At 32.9% G+C, this 19426-nt stretch overlaps 1 protein-coding gene across 1 annotated transcript; it reads right to left on the reverse strand.

Moving 5' to 3' along the window:
• Nucleotides 1-795: 795 nt before the first annotated feature.
• Nucleotides 796-18299, reverse strand: LOC131167277 (uncharacterized). Its single transcript, XM_058126017.1, has 6 exons — nt 17952-18299; nt 2236-2324; nt 2019-2097; nt 1847-1941; nt 1195-1290; nt 796-1120 (listed from the first exon to the last, which is right to left on the reverse strand). Exons 1-6 carry the CDS (start codon nt 18124-18126, stop codon nt 1040-1042), a joined length of 615 nt encoding a protein of 204 aa, XP_057982000.1. The 5' UTR covers nt 18127-18299; the 3' UTR covers nt 796-1039.
• Between the last annotated feature and the right edge of the window lie 1127 nt (nt 18300-19426).

A 19426-nucleotide genomic window follows, 5' to 3' on the forward strand; every position in this document is an offset into this window, starting at 1 on the left:
CAATCAAATAGATCACTTGAATTTCTCTTATGCTCTATTTAAATTTTTATGTTAATTTTTTCCATCTCATTCCATCGTGTTATAAATGTTATTTAATCATCGCAAAGCCTTTACTTCAGACGAGTTCAAATGAATTGAGCCGAACTGAAATGCTTTCGTGATCTCCTCTCTATAAGAGGATAATGAAAGACTTCCGTGATCTCTCCCCTCTTCTCTATAAACCCCTTTCCCCAAATGTAGCTGATAAACTAATAGAACTAGTTATTTGGGAGTTTGCCTCTTTGTGTGAATCAATAATTAAATTAACTTCTTAAATTAAACAAATAAAACATTCCAAGTATTAAATTTGAAAGTGAATCCATTATCGAGCCTAGCCAAACTGCTCATAAGTCGAGTCTATCTCTGTTCATGCTCAAATCATTTACAAACCAAGCCAAATCGCTCATTAAGATAATAAACGAACCTGAACGTGCTCTTATCGAGCTGAGTTCCCAAGCTACTCATGAGCAGCTTGGTTCGTTTGCAACCCTAGCTTCAAGTCCTTAAAACATAAAAAGACTTTCATATTTTAAGTTATAAGATGAGCCCTAACAAAAGAATTTCAAGATGAAATTCTTACTACTATTGTGGAATATTATATTATTTGAACTCACATTTTATGAACCAAGCACTGTATAAAATGATATGAGAAAATATTTGACCCATTTTGGAATGCAGGAATCTAATTATTCTTCCCCCCCCCCCCCCCCCCCCTCCTTGAAAAATAAGAAAAGAAAAAAAGGAAAGACATGAAACTGCACAAACACAAAAATCTGTCTTAATATAATTAGGCATGAGATATGCATCGACTTTCAAGCCTAATCACAAAACTTTCAAGAACTCTGCTCTCTTTCCCTCATTGTTCTACCAAGGGTACCATCAAAGAAACATATAAATCAGCATCTTAAAAGTTTTTATGCTACTCTTCAATAGTAAATAAGCTAAGAAAAACAGTGACCACAACCAAAACAAAACACAATGTTTCAGGAGATGTCAAAACTTAATTGCTCATCACAACACTGGAAGCAGCTTCCAAAATTCTCCTAGCTTCGGTCTCTGCATCAGAGAGCTCACTAGGGGTCTGCCAAATGTTTATGTTAGAAGCTCTCTGATTAATAGGTGTGGGGGAGAGGGTGGAATCTTCCATATACTAACCTGTCCATAGTTATTTCTCATTGAAGGAGAGGCGCCAGAAGCCAGCAACAACCTTATAACATCTGCATGTTCACCTCTTGCTGCATGATGAAGTGGCTACAGCAATAAAAAACAAAATGGTTAAATAAGAACCAATTTTAGATGAAGAAAAAGCTTGGACCATTGGACCAGCTCATATTGAGCTGGTCTGCTGCATTCATCTGTGGCAAGGAAGTAGAACCCATATGATTTTTAACCAACATGAAAATCCATTGGTCCATCATTGAGGCCTACTATTATAATCCCACACCTGATATGTACTAAAAAAATCTTGGACTTGCAAGGATGGTTTGAATTCCAACTATGCGAGGTGTCTTTAATAGGATAAACCTATGAGGTTAGTGGACCAAAGCGGACAATAACACACCAGAGTTGAACCCAATGCCGTTACATTTGTTATCAAAGCCACCCTAAGGATACTATCATGTTAGACCATACAAAAGACACTCTAATGAGAGCGTCCGAAATTGGATGGGAGAGAATGTCATAATCTTACATCGAATGTGCACTAAGAAAATCTTGAACTTATAACGATAGTTTGGGCCAAGACCATTACACCTAACAAAGTGACCTTTAAACAAAATAAGTGTTTCAAGGTTTGGATACTACTCACCGTATCACCTTCTACATCACCTGTTTCTAGCATTCTCTTAATACTTTCAGTAGTGTTAGCACTGCTGAGTAGAAGTCGGACAATATCAATATATCCTGCAGATAGTGATTGACAAATAAATAAGTTAAAATTGATTTTGGAAAAATATATTTTAAATATGACCATAACCTACCCCCTGCACATGCATCGTGCAAAGGAATGGCCCCATCTTCATCCTTAGCCTCCAAACAAGCTCCTCTCTCCAACAGTAGCTACATGGCAAAACATTAGTCATAGTTCATCAGTTTTTGTATCTCAATAATAATAATAATAATAATAATAAAAGAAATAGAATAAATAAACAAGCTTGAACGAATAAAAGAAAAAAAAATAAAGAGATATTAACTGACCTGGACACAAGGCAGCTTTCCATATAGACAGGCCAGATGGAGAGCAGTATCTCCATCTTCTACTGGTTCATCAATGTCATTCAAAGAATCTGTACTTAAAAAGAATGGAAAACCATGAGCAGAAGGTGATATATAGCCAACCAAGGGACATTTGGATGTAGCTACAAAAATGAATCCATCTCTGGTAGTAGTATTAGGAATAATAATAATAATACGATGCAAGCAGCGCTATAAAAAACTAATAATTGCACAAAATAGGCGCCAAACAAACATATCCGTGTGACATCACACAGGAAAGAAATCGTCAACATCAAATTGGGATCAGTACAAAGAAAATAACAAATACAGAAAGTGTTTCATTTCACATTCATTAAATTCTTCCAATGTCATAGTATCGGTGTGCATAGAAAATGCTATGCAAAAGTATAAACCATGAAAATAATATTGCATCAAACTCGTACTACACATCTTAAGAACTTAAACACGAATATGCACCAAATCATATAATGTGTACCAATAATTGGGATGAAGACTTTGATGTTTGATGTTGTTAAATTGTGTAGGACCGATGTCCAACAGGCAACAACTTTTATTCTCAATTAACCTCTGCATAGAACTAATACCCGGGCATTTTATAGGCTTACAATTCTTGGAAGATAAGATAATTATTTTTAGAAACAAAAATAAACTATATTCCAATATTTTAGATATTTAATCCTAATAAATAATCATAAGTAAATTTTAAAAAAATGAATTAAAATTTAAAATCTCCTCCATGTTAGCTGCACCATCTCCCCTTCATCTCCAAAACACTTTAAGTGCATTCACAATCTGATCAGTGGAGCACTCACCAATCATAGGCTTGGTTTTCAGATCTTCTATAGTCCCTGCTACTGCAACACGAGTCTTGCTGGGACAAATGTCATGTAGTGTCATTTTTCATTTTTTCCAGCAATTATAGAGTCAACCAGACAAAGTTCAAACTTATTAAAATCAAGTAGCTTGGGAGGCACAGGAGGTGGCTCACGTGTAATCGAGATCCTTCCAATATTTATTTTTTTCTCAGCTTGATCAATGGAATGAGAATTGTGGGATTGCAGCTCAATCCATAATCCAGAACGATGTCCCCCAACCAAATAACATGTTGCCGTTAATCATTATTAAGAGAACATTGAGCGACCAATTTCTGAAACTGCGGGCACAAAACTTCATTATCATGTTGAGCCAATGCACACAACTTGAAGTGCATCTCTCGCTCATAATTAATTAGAATGGATTTTTCCTATCATATGTGGTATAAGATTCCACTAACTAATTGGAGCTTGCTTCACAAATTGGTGCCTAACATGCAAGCCCTTTGGATAAATAACTGCCATGAAACTTTTTCTTGCAATCACACAGTGATAGGTAATATACTCAAATTTGGTTAAACCAATCAAATAACATCTCCAAATCTCCCTCTCTCATGAACTCATGCAAAGCAACATTGATTCCATAATCTGGCTCACCAGAAATGCGTACTGCAGTAGGCAATGCGTTACAGACATGAGGAATATTTGGACTGCTAGAAGGGAACATCAAGGTCATCCACTCCCTTTTGTTCTCAATCCAGATCAATAATGGATAAAAAAGAGTAAAAATCTTGTACTTAAGAGCATTAAACTTCTCAAATTTGGAGACAACTTGATTCTGAAAAGTAACTAGTAGCAGAAGCCACTTCAGAGGTCAATTCATGAATTTGCTTTTCCCCTCAATTCTTTCCACTCTTACAAATGAGCTAGTTTGTCAGCAACGCGTCAAGCTAGTCCTTCATCACAAATTTTTGGTCTGTGTGGCTGGTTTGAAGACCAGTTCAGTCTAATCCAGAGTGATACAATCTGATTTGACTAAATCGGTTTGCTTTGGGCTGGTTTTGACTGAACCAGCTTGGTTCGAATGCGCCTTCCCTGTGCAAGAGTGAGGTGTCATTGCTCTATTTTCTTCAAACAAGTTTTGCAGCAAAGTTGGCTACATGGATTTGATTAAAAGAAAAGTCGAACTTTGGTCAATTGTTGAAGGGGGAAACTGAAACTCGCAACAGTGGAAGATTGTTCTCATCGACTTTAGAAGCAGCCACAAGCAAGGTCATTGTTCTTGAACCAGAGATCACAACTGGATGATTAGAACTAGTGCACTTTTGTTGAAGTGATTTGGGCCTGTTTCGTAGTGGAAAACAGTTTTCATTTTTCCATTTTAGTTTTCCAAAAAGAATTTAAAAAATGTTGATTAATTTTTCTATTTTACAACATTTGTGCAAGAACAATAAAAATTGTCAGCATACCTAATAGCTTAAGCTGTTAGATTGTGGGCCAACAATGTATATAAAGCCTTAACAGTTAACACTCCTCTGCACATGGGGAGAAAAAAACACAATAAATAACACACTCCAGGTAACACAATAAGTTTTTAAACTCCACAAAATAAATGCAGCCAACGAGACTAGAACGGAAGACCTCCTAATAACCAACTCTAGTACCATGTCAGAATACCACCTCACCTAGAAGCTTAAGCTGTTAGATTGTGGGCCACAATGTATATCAAGCATTAACAAAAACCTCCTAATAACCAACTCTAGTACCATGTCAGAATACCAACTCACCTAAAAGCTTAAATTGTTAGATTGTGGGCCACAATGTATATCAAGCATTAACAAAAGCAATAAAAGGTTTCATCACTATTCGAGCGAAAATAAATTTATTTTCTATTTCTAATTTTTCAAAAAATTACAAAAATGACTATATAGGCAAATTAGAAAACAATTTTTCTATTATTTTCCAGACTTCTGTTTTTTTTACCCTATGTTTGGGAGCATATATTGGCGGAAAATGAATCATATAGCCGACCCCACCTAGTAGGACTTAAGGCTTGGTTTTGTTGTTGTTGTTGTTGTTTGGGAGCATAGAATTTGGACTTTGGATTTTGATTTGGGTAGATTTAGAAAATATTGTATAAAATTGTAATAAGTTTCTTTCAAATCCACTCAAATCCAAATCCAAGCCTTAAAATTCATGCTCTCAAACACTACCTCTTATATTTTTTTGAAACATTGAAAAACAAGTCACCTTATTTTGTAATTAATTTGAAAATGAAAAAAAGAAAACTTTTTTGCACAACTAAACCCTTTATTTTCTACATTTTTAGTACCAATCTTAGAGATAAAAAAAAAAATATATGATGAAATTTTTATCTCTTTGGAAAACTAAAAATGCAAAATGCAAAATGTTTACTACAACTTAACAGGTTCTCAGATTTTTTATTCCAACTGCTGTGAACAAAAAAGGGTAGAATGGGGCACTAAGTAACTAACCCCCCATTTGTTTTGCGGAATCAGGCCTACAATGGAATCAAATTTAAGGAATGAAATTGCATTCCTCTATTTGGTTTGCGGAATCAAGGGCAGCATTATATTCCAACCAGAATACAAGTCCAAAATAATAATACTAATTATTATTTTAATGATAATAATTATCAAAATAAATAAATAATAATAATTAAAATAAAAACAATATTTATTATTCTAAAATAATAATAACAAGAACAATAATAATAAAAAATAAAAAGTTATTATTAATTTAAGGATGAAAATTATTATAAAAGTAGTAAAAATAGTAATAACAAAAAAAAATGACAATTACACTAATAACAATCACTATTATGAAAATAATAAAAAATAATAATCAAATAAAAACAATAACAAATATAATAATAATTGTTATTATTATAAATACAATAACAACTAATAATAAATGCAATAACAATAATAACTAATAATTAAATTTATCAATATTAAAATAATAATAATAACAAGAACAATAATAATGATAAATGAAAAATAATAATAATTATTATTATTATTTCAAAGAAAATAATTATTATAAAAATAATAACAACTAATAATAATGACTGACAATAATATTTTTTACTAGAATAATAATAATAATAATAAAAATAAAAAAAAGTACAATTATAATAAAAATGAAAAAATAGTTAGTATTGTTATTTTAAGGATAATAATTAGTATAATAAACAAAAAATAATAATAGCAACAACAATAGAAAATAATATAAACACTAATTAAAATCACTATTATAACATAAAAATAATAATATAAATTATTTAATTTAATAATTAAGTATTAAAGTTTTCGATAAAATATATATATATATATATATATATATATATATATATATATATATGACTTATTTTTCATTCCATTATAGAAGTCATCGAAGAATACCAAATGTTGAAAAGAAATTAAAACAGGATGACTATAGTCATTCCATGTTACAAACAAAAAGCAGTAATATCATTTCAAAAGTAATTCTATTCCTACCTTGATTCCATTCCTCCCTCGATTCCTTTCCTACTTCAATTTCATTCCGTAAACCAAACGGGGGGTTAGAGAAGGGCTCGCATGGTCGATGGTGAGGAGAGTGGCGGAGGCGGTGATAATGAAAAGGAGATTTAAGTTCAACTAGCAACTACGCCAACCAAGCCAAACAATGACAATTGGGGCAATTCAAATGGAAATTGAAACCCTGTTAAAAACACTGATAGCCATGTCAAATTTCATCTATTATATACCACTTGATGCTGGACAAATGTCCAACAACTCTAATTCTCAATGCAACATTACAAAAAGCTAATACCTAGAGGCCTTTATGCCCAATGCTTAGAAGATAAGGAAACTGATTTTAGAAAACTAAATAGACAAAATTTTAATTTTCTAAATATCCTAAATTTGAGAGATAGGATCCTAATAAAATACCATAATTAAAAAATGGAAATAAAACTGAAATTAAAAATCTTCCCAATGTTGATTGCATCAATATGTCATGAAGCTCAGTTTCATATTATATAAGTCCCCCCTCTAGTGGAGCCACGAGGCTCCTTGTTTTGCGAGGGTAGAGGGAGGCTGTTTTGTATTATGTAAGTGTCTACCAACAAAATTTGGAAAAAGGCCAACTGAGCAAGTTAAAAGAATTTTATACAAAAGGATTAATAAGTCATAGCACTGCCCAAGCTTGACTCGCCAAGGGAATATTAGTAGCCAAAGCACTCATTTCAAGTTTGTGGACTAAAATCTAGTCATTCCACCATCCAAAGTGGGAATGGACACTTACAATCATAAGGTTATAGCACTCAAATCCTCTCCGATACAGGGGGTAAAAGACCATTAACATTTGCGCCCCTCACAACGCAACATTTATTGGCAGGATGGTCAAGATTGTGCCAAGTCATCAAGACGCTCATTTAATGAGGTGTACTCACTATAAGGTTTTGTAACCCTTAGCATCAATTTACATTTTCCTTCTTCCTTTTCCACTTGTTTGTCTCCCTTCCCTGTTTTCTTCTCTTCTATCTACTCTAGTTTCACCACACTATAGATTCGGCTCTCTTAGGCATGCTCATGGAATCAAAAGAGGGGGAGCTTTCCTTATAAAAACAATACTCAAAGACACAAAAACTAAAAAGCAATGTGGATTTATAAATATTAAAAAATTAAAATTTAAATTTAAAAATTAAAAAAAAAATAAAAGAAAAAAAATAATAAAAGAAAAAGGCGGAGGAATATCCAAACAGGAGCATTTCAATTTCAAGGGTAAGTTCTTAAACAATGGTTAATGATGGTAGTGATGATGGCAACAACTCTAAGCTTGGTGCTTGTGGATCTAGTGAGACTTAAGACTTGTCGTTATTGTAAATAAAGAAAAATTTTAATTTCCTAAATATCCTGAATTTTAGAGATATGAACCTAATAAAATACCATGAATAAAACGAATAGAACTAGAATTGAAATTTAAAATCTTCTCCATGTTGATTGCATCCATATGTCATGAGGCAAAGTTTTGTATTATATAAGTCCCACCACCCCCCCCCCCCCAAGTGGGGCCACAAGGCTCCTTGCTTTGTGAGGGTAGGAGGAGGCTGTTTTGTATTATATAAGTGTCTACTGACAAAATTGCAAAAAGACCAACTGGGCAAGAAAGTTAAAATAATTTTATACAAAAGGATTCAGAAGTCATAGTGCTGCCCAAGCTCACCAAGGGCATATTAGCAGCCAAAGCACTCATCATGTATGTGGATTAAAATCTAGTCATACCACCATCCAATGTGGGAATGGATGCTTACAATCATAAGGTTATGGCATTCGAATCCTCTCCAATACAGGGGGTTAAGGACCATTAAGCTTTGTGCCCCTCACGATGCAACATTTACTAGCAGGATGGTCATGATTGTGCCATGTCATCAAGACGCTCATTTAATCAGATGTCAACGCTATAAGGTGCTGTAACTCTACCATCAATTTACATTTTCCTTCTTCCCTTTCCACTTTTTGTCTTCCTTTCCTGCTTTCCTTTTCTTCTATAAACTCTAGATTCACCACTCTATAGATTCACCTTTCTCCTAGGCATGCTCATAGAACAAAAAGAGAGGAACTCCCCTTATAAAAAAAATTCTCAAAGACACCAAAACTAAAAAGCAGTGTGTATTTAAAATAAATAAAATAAAATAAAATGTGGAGGTATATCTAGACAATTTTTGCACTTACAAACTTTCGTCTCTTTAGAAATGCCAAATTTAGAGTCCTTCCAAAGGATTGAGTAAATAGAATTTCAACTGATAATATGCTAGTTTGCAAATTTTAGCTCAAGATTGTGTTGAAAAAGATCATCCAGCTTTGATCATGGTTATGTGAGAGGGAGCGTGAGTCCAATGAGAGGTTATGTCAGCACCATATACTAAACTCCATCACCAATCTTGAATTTGAATCTTGAATTTAGATTGAAGAATTCTTGCAATCCCTCATTGCTTCAATATTTTTCGATTGAATTTCACTAGCAACATTAAATTTCCGGTGCCAAAGGGTACTTACTGTAATATTTTCAATCGTTTGTCATTTACCTTTTAGTTTCATCCACCAATGAGATCTTCTCCTCTCTTTCTATTTATTTTCTTATTATTATTATTATCTTTTTTCCAATACTTGGTTAGTAGCGGAGATTTTGTGTTTATGATTTGTAGGCTTAATATATGCATTTTCATGTTTTTGTGTTTTCCATTTGCAAATCTTGGAGTATACAAAATTTTTCAAGTACTATGGCACGGTTTTTACTTTTTTATTTTTAATTTTAGTCTAGCTTGGATTCACAACCAAAATTGTATGCTTTAGATTTTTTAAATGCATGTATTGTTTGTGTGGTTTTTGCTAATTGTAGGGTGTGATTTAGAAAATAGTCTATGTGAAATAAGTTTGCAAAAAAAAAAAAAACTCAAACATGTATTTCGCTTGTGTAACACAAATTATCTTTGTACAAACAGTTAGTTCCAAGCCTAGATAAAGGAGCAAGGTTATGTTAGGTAACTGAAAGCCAGCATAAAACTTTGCCAAATCTTATTATCATGAATTCTTAGTAAATTCACCTAAGCCAAGGGAATATACCGAATCAATATAGAACGGTGAAGGCTAATAAGCAAGGTCTTAAATAACTTGGAATGAGGTAGTAAGGAAGGATTTAAGAGCTTTTAAACTAATAGAGAAAAATTATCTCAATCGGGTGAATTAGTAGAAAAGGATTCACGTAGCCAACCCACCTAGTGGGGCAGTGGGACTAAGGCTTATTGTTCTTGTTGTTGTTATAATATGTAGACAAGCATTTCAATGTCAACTGTAGGTTCTCAAACAATAGTTAATTATGGTAGTGAGGAAAGCAAGGACTCTAAGCTTGGCACTTGAAGAAGGCAATAGCTGTTTTCACTATTGTCCTATGGTTGTTAATGAGCCTAAGGGCCAACTTATAAAAGTGTTGAGAATACTTACTCCATGAAACAAAAAGAAGCAGTCAAAAGAGCTATTACTTCCACAGCCAGAGCAAACAACATAGAGTTTATTATTATTCTTACTTTTTCATTTTCACATAAGCAACTTTCTATAATATTAACCACCAATAAATCATTACATTTTCACAACAATTTCTAGAGGCTCAAAGGAAGGTTATTTTACACACCAATTGCAGCTCTAGAAATTCAAGATAAGAAACATAGTTGTTAGAATCTTACAATTTGTGATTTGATTCACACAATTCAAATCAATTTTGCACCAAATCGATTCAAATCTTACTAGAGAATCTATCAATTCACCTCGTGAACTTAGGAATTCGATCCAAAACTATCAATTCATAAAATTCTGAGTCTATCATATCTTGACAAGCCCAGCCAATTTGAAAGCCCCAAAACACTAATTGTGGTGCTAGAAAATCAACATAAGAAACATAGTTGTTAGAATCTTAGGACTCGTGATTCAATTCACACGATGTGAATTAGTTCTACACCAAATCTATTAAAATCTTCGATTCTCCTCGTGAATTTACCAATTCGATTCAAATCTATCAATTCACACAATTCTAGACCTATCATATCCTAAAACCCAACTGGTTTGCAACCCCCAAAAAAAATTATTATTATTATTTTTTTTTATTGCTTTTATTTTTACACAATTACCTTCCATTCATTGTCTATGTCAATTATGTACAAAAAAAGGATAAAATAGAATTTTAGGACTTATGTTGTGTTTGCCAAATCATTCTTCATTCTAGGAGTATAGTGTTCTCCCATTAAGAAGCAGCAACAGAACACTCACTAACTATAGTGGTACTCTTGTTTCATTGTGTTGTTAGGATTCAAAAGTTGGTTTATTTTTAGTATTTTGTTCAATTATTATCATTTTTTGGTTAATTGTATTTTTTTTAAAAATCCAAGAAAGAATACGCATGAAATATAATTATTTTTTTTAATTGTTGATAAACACCAAAAGTTCAACTTTTTTTTTTCTTTATTCCTTCTCTTAAACAACATTAAGTCCATTTTTTTATTAATGTTTCCAGAATCAGTCTCTCACTTTTCATTTGTTTAGTGAAAGCCTTCACATGAAATATGAAATTTTTTACTGTCATAATTCAAATTTATTTTATTATTTTTCTTGTTGTTTGTACTATTACGATTCAATTTAGTTCTCGATTCTCAATTCTCAAAATTCGAAAATTCACGATTTAAATCTCGATTTGACAACTATGATAAGAAACAAGATGGCAAGTTACAAAATTAACTACACTGGGAGAAGGGAATGCAATCTCTAATATTTCTTAATACAAACAAAGTTAGATTCTTTGACTTTTAAAGCAACTCATCCTGAAAGTCTTAATGAGTTAATATCAAATTGATAATAAAGGAAATTCTTCTATATTAGTTGGACAAGATCAATACTTAGTTAGAACTCAAGAACAAGCTTAAAGTTTTGCAGTCGAGGCATAGTAGTCAAAAGCGCACCTGAGGCACACCTAGGCGTGAGGTGCAATGGGGGGACGAGGCTAGCACCTCATTAGGGTTGAGGCGAGGCGACCTTCAAGAGGCGCAGCTAGGCACACTAAAGCACACAAAGGTTCTAGGCGCAATGAGTCATGCCTTGAGATTTCTGACCTTTTAATTTTTTATTTTTTTTGTAAACCTGTTAAGAAAGAAAACTTAGCCAAACTCCAGAGCCAAGCTTTCAAACCAGTCCTAGCCCTTCATCTTCAAGCCTTCAACTCGAACCAGCAGGAGCCTTTTGTCTTCGAACCTTCGAGCCAACAAGAGCCTTCGTCATACCAGTCTTTGTGAGTCGTCGAGCTGCTTCAAACAAGTAAGTCGTCTTCTTCTTCTTCTTCTTCTTCTTCTTCTTCTTCTTCTTCTTCCTCAGGGATCAGTATTTTGCTGCTGCTGCTGCCTGCTGGTGGCTGGCAGGCTGCCCTACTCTTGGCAAGTTATGGACTAGCATGCATTAAGCCACTAAGTTAATATTATATAATATGTAATTAATTATGTAGTTTAATGCAAGTTTATAATTAATACATAACATTTTTTACTGAATTTAGCTGCTGTTTTGTTTGGAAATGCAGTATACAAACTATACATTTTTTTTCTGAAATATCTTATACATTGCTTTTGCATTTAAGAAATCAGGTCTTAAATCTTAAATGGTTGTCATAATTTCTATGCATTTATGTTTTGGTATTGAATATTTTGGAATTTTAAATTCTAATATTATTGTCGATGAGTTCATGTATCAATTACCCATCAAATAGGCATTGTACACAATTTTAATAATTGTGCGCCTCACCTTCGTGAGGCTCCAAGTACCCTTTGTGCCTCGGTGCGCCTTGCGCCTTCGACTACTATGACTCAAGATTACTCACTCTCAATTTTTTAAGAGCTTGATTAATGCTCAAACCCTGAAGTTCTTTAGGGCTTTACGGCTGGAAAGCTTGTATCCCGAAAAGACATGAAGGCATCTCTATCTATAGAAGTTTGATACTTAGAATTCTAGAGTGAATTGACCTCCCTAGTTCACACATGGAAAATTCTGATTAAAGAATATTGTACAAAGTTCTATAAATTTAGATAATAATTTTTTTATTTATTAGAGATAAATGCATAGGGTATCAAATAATACGTTTCTATATTTTATCAATTGTTGTTACAATTCTCTAAGTATTACTACATGGCAAATTGCACTACATTTGCTTGATGATGTGTCACAAGCCAAGCTTATTTAGGATCTTATGCTTCATGTCACAACCAGTTTTATAAGCATCAAGTGGTTGTCCATCATGTAGAAAATACTAATTTAGGTTTTATTCTTTGGGTAGAGTAATGCCTTATTGGAGAAAAGGTGTATGACTCCTCGGTCATATTTGTGTTTCCCAGTGCCAAAGTAAAATTAGCATAGAAAGCTCTTTAGGGGAGGGTAAATGTTCATCAATCTAGTATAACTCGCTAGCAATGGTAGATGTATTTAGCCTACTTGCCTTTATTGCCAAACAGATGTTGTCTGTGAAGGTGTAATAAGATGAATTGCATTGCTTTATGATTCACCGCCTGCTTACTACTTCCTCGTAATTTGCATCTAATGCTTGTGAACTTGTTTATGTGGTGAACTTGTAATTTACTTTTGACTTACTAATTAAGCTTTTGTGCTATGCCTAGTATCACAGGGCTCTTAAAACTATGTGAAGTGTTTAACCCATGATAGTTGGTATTAGAGCTTGGTTAATTGGTTTTTGATTTGGTCGCCTTTGGACAATGGGATTGTGTGAAGCATCAGAAAGAGAACCGTGATACGTGCCAATTCAAAGACTCTAAGTACATCGTTGGTGACTAAGATGCAAGATCCGAACTTCTAGTAAGAACTTTCAGAATCCTTGGTTCATAGTTTAACATTTCTTTAAGCCATCACCCAAACAAAGAGAGAGAGAGATTTTCAAGGGTTATTAGAGTACTTGTGCCATGTCATCACTATGAATCCAAAGAATTGGTGTAGGTACTTGATGTGGCTTAGCCCCCATTTGGATCGCACTTATTACAACCGAAAAAAAAAAGTGAGCATTGGGCTTGCACTACAACAAACACTTATGTAAAAAGTGTTTTTTCAAAACAACTTTTTTGAGAACTACTTAAGTAAATTTTGAGAAGCAGTCTAAGATAATTTTTTGGCCACTTATAAGTGGCACTGTTCATAGGCGGGTCAATTTTCTAAATATAATAAAATTTAGTGGCTATTTATAATTTAAAAAATAAATTAAAAGATAATCATATATTACTTTACTATGTATTATAATATATTAATTATTAATGAATCATGATTCAATTTTGGAATGAAGAAGAAGAACCATCTATTAATTTAAATTAATATTAAAAATTTAAAATATTATTTAATCAATATTATTATTTTAACATAAATTAATATGATAACGATACGCTATAAATATAAATTAAGAACAAGATTATAGTTAATCAAAAAATAATATTATATTATTTTTACTTAATAAAAATATTTAAATATTAATTAAAACTAACAATTAACATAACTATTAATTAATTATATATTTTATTATGTATTATAACCTATTAATTATTAATATGGAATGAATAAAAAGAATCATACGTAAATTTCTATTAACATTAAAAAACTAAAAATCTTAATTTAGTTATTAATACTATTTTTAAGATAAATTGATGTGATAATCATATGTTATAAATATAAATTAATAATAAATTCATTTTTAATTAATAAATAACATTATATTATTTTAGTTAATAGAAAATATTTAAATTTTAATTATTAAATTAATATAATTATCTTTTAAATTGGTAATTATAAAAATATTAATATTTTTATCTAAAATATAATTAAAAATACATCTTAGTTATTATAATTCACTTCTAGATTGACGAGAACTATTTATTAATTTAAATTAACATAAAATAAATAAAAATTTTAAATTTAATTAATAATATTAATTTTATCATAATTTAATGACAGTAATATGTTATAAATATACATTGATAACAATATTATATTAATTAAAATAATAGTCTTATATTATTTTTTAATTAAAAATATTTAAATTCTGATTACAAGTAATTAAAATAATTATTATTTAAAATATTAATATTATAATTTAAAATATGTTTAAAAATAATTATATGGTATCCTATAATAAAAGTAAGTATCAAAATACCACTTATTTTAAATACAAGCAAATACCATCTATAACTTTCAGCACTTTTTCAACTCAACACTTATTATCAGCACTTATTAAATTCAATACTTTTTTTTACTGAAAAGCACTTCTGCATAAGTGGTTCCAAAGGATCCCTTAGTCAACCCAAGCACCACTCCCTAAATTTAAGTGGCCTAGGTTTCAATTTCACCATTTTTAAACCTTTATATACAATAAGATTATTCTTAAGAGTAGTAAGTCTAAAGTTACAATAATTAATTAGAATAATTAAATTTTTTTTTATCCTTATCATCATCTTTTATTTAAAAAAAAAAAAAAGGAATTTCATTAAACAAGAAAGAATATAAGTCGGCTTTTGGGATCTGATGCGCTTGCTAGGCCTCTTCGCTCCTATTCAGTCGTACCAATGTGCAATATGCGTGTGAGTTTTCCCCCTCCCCTACTTTACTTAGCAAAGGAATACATAAAAAGGAGAATAAGAGATCCTCCTCTTATAAAGTGACAACAAAAAGGAACAAGCAATCAATATAACAATGCCCAGCAATCCTAGTGTAGATAAAAAAAACATTCACCTTTAAATCTATAGCTGCAAAAGACCGAAGCAAGGCCAAATAATGAATCTATCCATAGCAAGAAGAAGTCTAAATTTTCCCCATAAATATGCGTGCATCCAACTAAATTCCACACAACACTGCAAAAACCACACATCTCCACCATGCCAAGACATCTTTATTCCTACCAAAACTAGTAAAGGAAATAACCAATAAATCTTCCATCAGCTTTGGGCAAACTCAATTCTCTCCAAATAAACCAAATAAGTTATTTCAATTATCAAAGCAAAAGAACAATGGCCAAAAAAAAAAAAGGAAAAAAAATGAACTATTTCTAAACTATCAACAAGCATCTACACTTTGAAGGTCTCCCACTGTGCACTAGACTGTTGGTGCTAACTCTATTAAGAACAATCATCCAAATAAAATCCTTAATTTTAGAGGGAAATTTGGCCTTCCAAATGCATTGATGGAGCGGAAAGGGGATGTTAGCTCTAGTCAAATGATTAAAAATATTTACAAGAATAAACCTCTTAAAGAATCTAAAACCCACAGCCCACCATCCCTCAAGAGTCAGGAAGTACTCCAACAAGAATGACAAAGAAGAGAGGTCTCCCTGTCATTAAGAGATTTATGAAAATGGTGATCCCAAAAGAAGTTATAACCGTTAGAGATCCAAAAAGAAAATGACATCATTATGCATCAAAGATACATGATATATACGAAGGAAAAAAGACGAGCAATGCAATATTACCCAACCAAAGATCTTCCCAAAAGTGGATACAAGAATCATTACCCAAAAATTTAGTACAAAGAATGAAAAGAGACTAAACATATGAAACAAGCCTCCAAGGGCTCTAAAAATACATCTTATTCCCAAAATTACACCGCACGCATTCGCCCACATGCCAATTTTACTTTTAAGTTCTTCTTCCAAGGAAACCACGATAACCATTTAGCTATTAAAGCAGCTTTTTAGGACACCATCTTACCTTTTTCCATCTTAAACCTACACAAGATCTCCCAACTAACCAAATGATCCCTCTATCCCCTGCCCCAAACCAATGGAAATCTCCCATTACTTTCTCAACCTTACCAGCTAGCCCTAGAAGAATTCCAAAAAAAAGGACAAGCCGAAATGAAGATAATGCAACCACCTAGAGAAATATTATAAAACAACAACAACATATTATTATGATTTCTTTAATTTGTATTCTTTCGCATTTTGCATTGTTCTAATCATATTTATTAATTTCTATTTGCTCCAAGGAGGAAAATAACATTTTTTTTTATTCCATTTTGAATTTTTCTCAACTTTGGGAATATTATCAAAGCTTGTTGCCAATTTTCAATTTTCGTTTTGTTTTCAGCTTTCAGTTTTTGTTTCTATTTTTTGTTTTCGAAAAAATTGACGGGTGACACTAAACATACCCTCAAGTATTTGATTCTATAAAATCCAACTGTGGTGCAACATAGGCCAATTATGCACCGTAAGGAGTGAGCTAGTTAATGTTAGTGGCAATAGGAGGAAGACTAGATTGGGAATAACTTGGACTGAGATGGTGAGTCTGATTTGACAACACTCCAACTTTCGGAGGTTATTGCCCTAGATCATGCATAATGGAAGAAGATGATTCATGTAGTCAATCCCACTTAATGGAACTTAAGGTTTGATTGATTTTGTTGTTGTAATATCTATCAATTGTATAAGGGGAACTAGGTAGCATTCTTCCACAAACCTAATAACTGCATGAAAAAAAAAACAAATGCTAATGATTTGTTCTCGTCCTTGAACACATGCTCCAGAGAATAAATTAAATTATAAATTTTTATTCCATTGAAGTCCAAGCATCCACATATTTCTTTTGCATGCACAAAAACTCAACAAGAACATACTATTAATCTTTGACAAATCCAACCATGCCTTATAAGTCAGGAGAAATTCTAAGTCCAATAGATTTATTTCCTGTTTAATTGCAGAGAGAATAAATTAAAAGAAAAATTGAAAAATTTAAGAATCTTTCATTTCTTAGTAGAATGGATTCCAAAGTAGTAAATAAACAGAGCAAAATAAAAACCTAGATAATCCAACCTGAACCAGTTGTAAAAAGCTCAACTTGAAACTTCTATTAATTTTCCTCTCAAACATTTTCCCAACAACTAAACCAGCATTACGGTAAAACCTCCACATATGTCTGATATTTTACCTAATTTAAAATCCAGTAGAAAATTCCCTAAAATCCTATATCCGATTTTAAAAACAAAAAAATAATAATAATTATGAGATTCACAGGCAGTATAAATTCTGCGAGAAACTCCAATTCCATACGTACCACTCAACATAAATCTATGAGATTAAGAACACAGAAAAGCATTTCGCGTTTTCGAATACAGAACCGTGAAATCCTAGGATTAGTGCATCTACATTACTAAACAAAAATCTATGAGATAAAAACACAGTAGCAGTTTTCAAATACAGAATCGTGAACCCCTAGGTTTAGCTCTAAAGCATCACACACGAATAGGTCATGAAATAGAACGAATCTCATAGACAAAGGGAGATAACCTAGGGCGAGGCGGAAGGCGTCGACGTTGCCAAGCTGGGCGGCGTCGGCGAGGGCACGCAGGTGAGGAGGGGCGTCGGATTCAGCTTCGATTAAGCCTTCTTCCTCGAAGAAAGCATTGTTTTCCGCGACGTCGTCCTCATCCATCAGGCCGTTACCCCTACCAGGTACCGCCATCTTCACTCTGTTCTCTGTCCCCTGTTCTTCGAGCCTATTTGCAGGGGAGGGGCAGCGAAAGGAATAGGCGAACAGCTTTGATCGATACCAACTACGAAATAAAACAAAGAGGGTTTCCTGCCTTTTATTTTTCTGGGTGGCGGGGTTTTAGTAGGGCCCTCCTAATAACAATTTGTTTACTTCTAAAAGTAGAATGAATAAAGTTTTAAGTTCCTAAGAGTGTGTTTCGTACTCGATGGTGTTGATCTTTAACTCTAATTAGGTTGAAAAGTTTTACCTCAAATGGAAATAAATTAATATATATATATATATATATATATATTAATACACCTAAAATTGGAACGCTCAAATTTGATAGGTGTATTCATAAAGGCGAGCAGTTGTAAGGTCGGCATTTTTAGGTTATTCATAATCTTTGATGCAGTTACAAGAGTTGCGATTAACCTTTAAGTTATCCGTAATCCCTTATATGGTTACAAGAGTTGTTATTTATGCCCTGTATAACCACCCTTGAGTTATGTGTAACCCCTCAAGAAACAATGACACGTTCATAAATCCAACTAAAGGATAGTATGCCTTAGACCTGACAAAGCGGATCGGGTTGGTTTATCCGTGGCGAATAAGGTGGATTATCGAGTGAAAAAATTATAATCCATGTTAGGACCGGAGGAGCCCATGGGTGGGTTTGATACACATGGGTGAATACTAACTTGATCCAAAAGTTTAAGCTTGTAGGGTATTGGGCCCAACCATGTATATAAGCACCCATCATCCAATCAAATTTTTCAATGTGGGACAAACTCACAAGTAGAATTCTCAACAATCTCCCCTTCACTTGTAAGTTCCAACTGCTCCCCCTTGAACGGAAACTGTCTTCCTTATGTGAGCAAGCACAATTCTCCAACAGTTGCTCAAGTGGGCCTTACCACTGGCGCCTTATGTGCATCGAATTGCATTCCACATGCCTTCGAACCAATCTTATCTCTCACGTCTTAAACCTATTCGGATCCATCCCTAGCCTAGATGATCCTTATTGGTCTCGGCCACACACTTGGTCCTCCAATTGTTAGCACTTCAAGAGAATTAGTTTCACATCTTGACTTTTATGATGTTGCTCACCCAGAATTACGAACCATCGTCTTTGATACCACTTGTTAGGAATCTGTGAGTAAAAAAAAAAAACACACACACACACCAAAAAAATAGATTACATCAGAAATTACGTGGTTCGGTCTAGATTGACCTATGTCCACGGAGTACACCACAATCCACTATGAAACTGGAAGAAAAATACAAACTC

The sequence above is a fragment of the Malania oleifera genome, chromosome 11 (assembly GCF_029873635.1).
Source record: "Malania oleifera isolate guangnan ecotype guangnan chromosome 11, ASM2987363v1, whole genome shotgun sequence".
In the NCBI taxonomy this organism is placed as follows: domain Eukaryota; kingdom Viridiplantae; phylum Streptophyta; class Magnoliopsida; order Santalales; family Ximeniaceae; genus Malania; species Malania oleifera.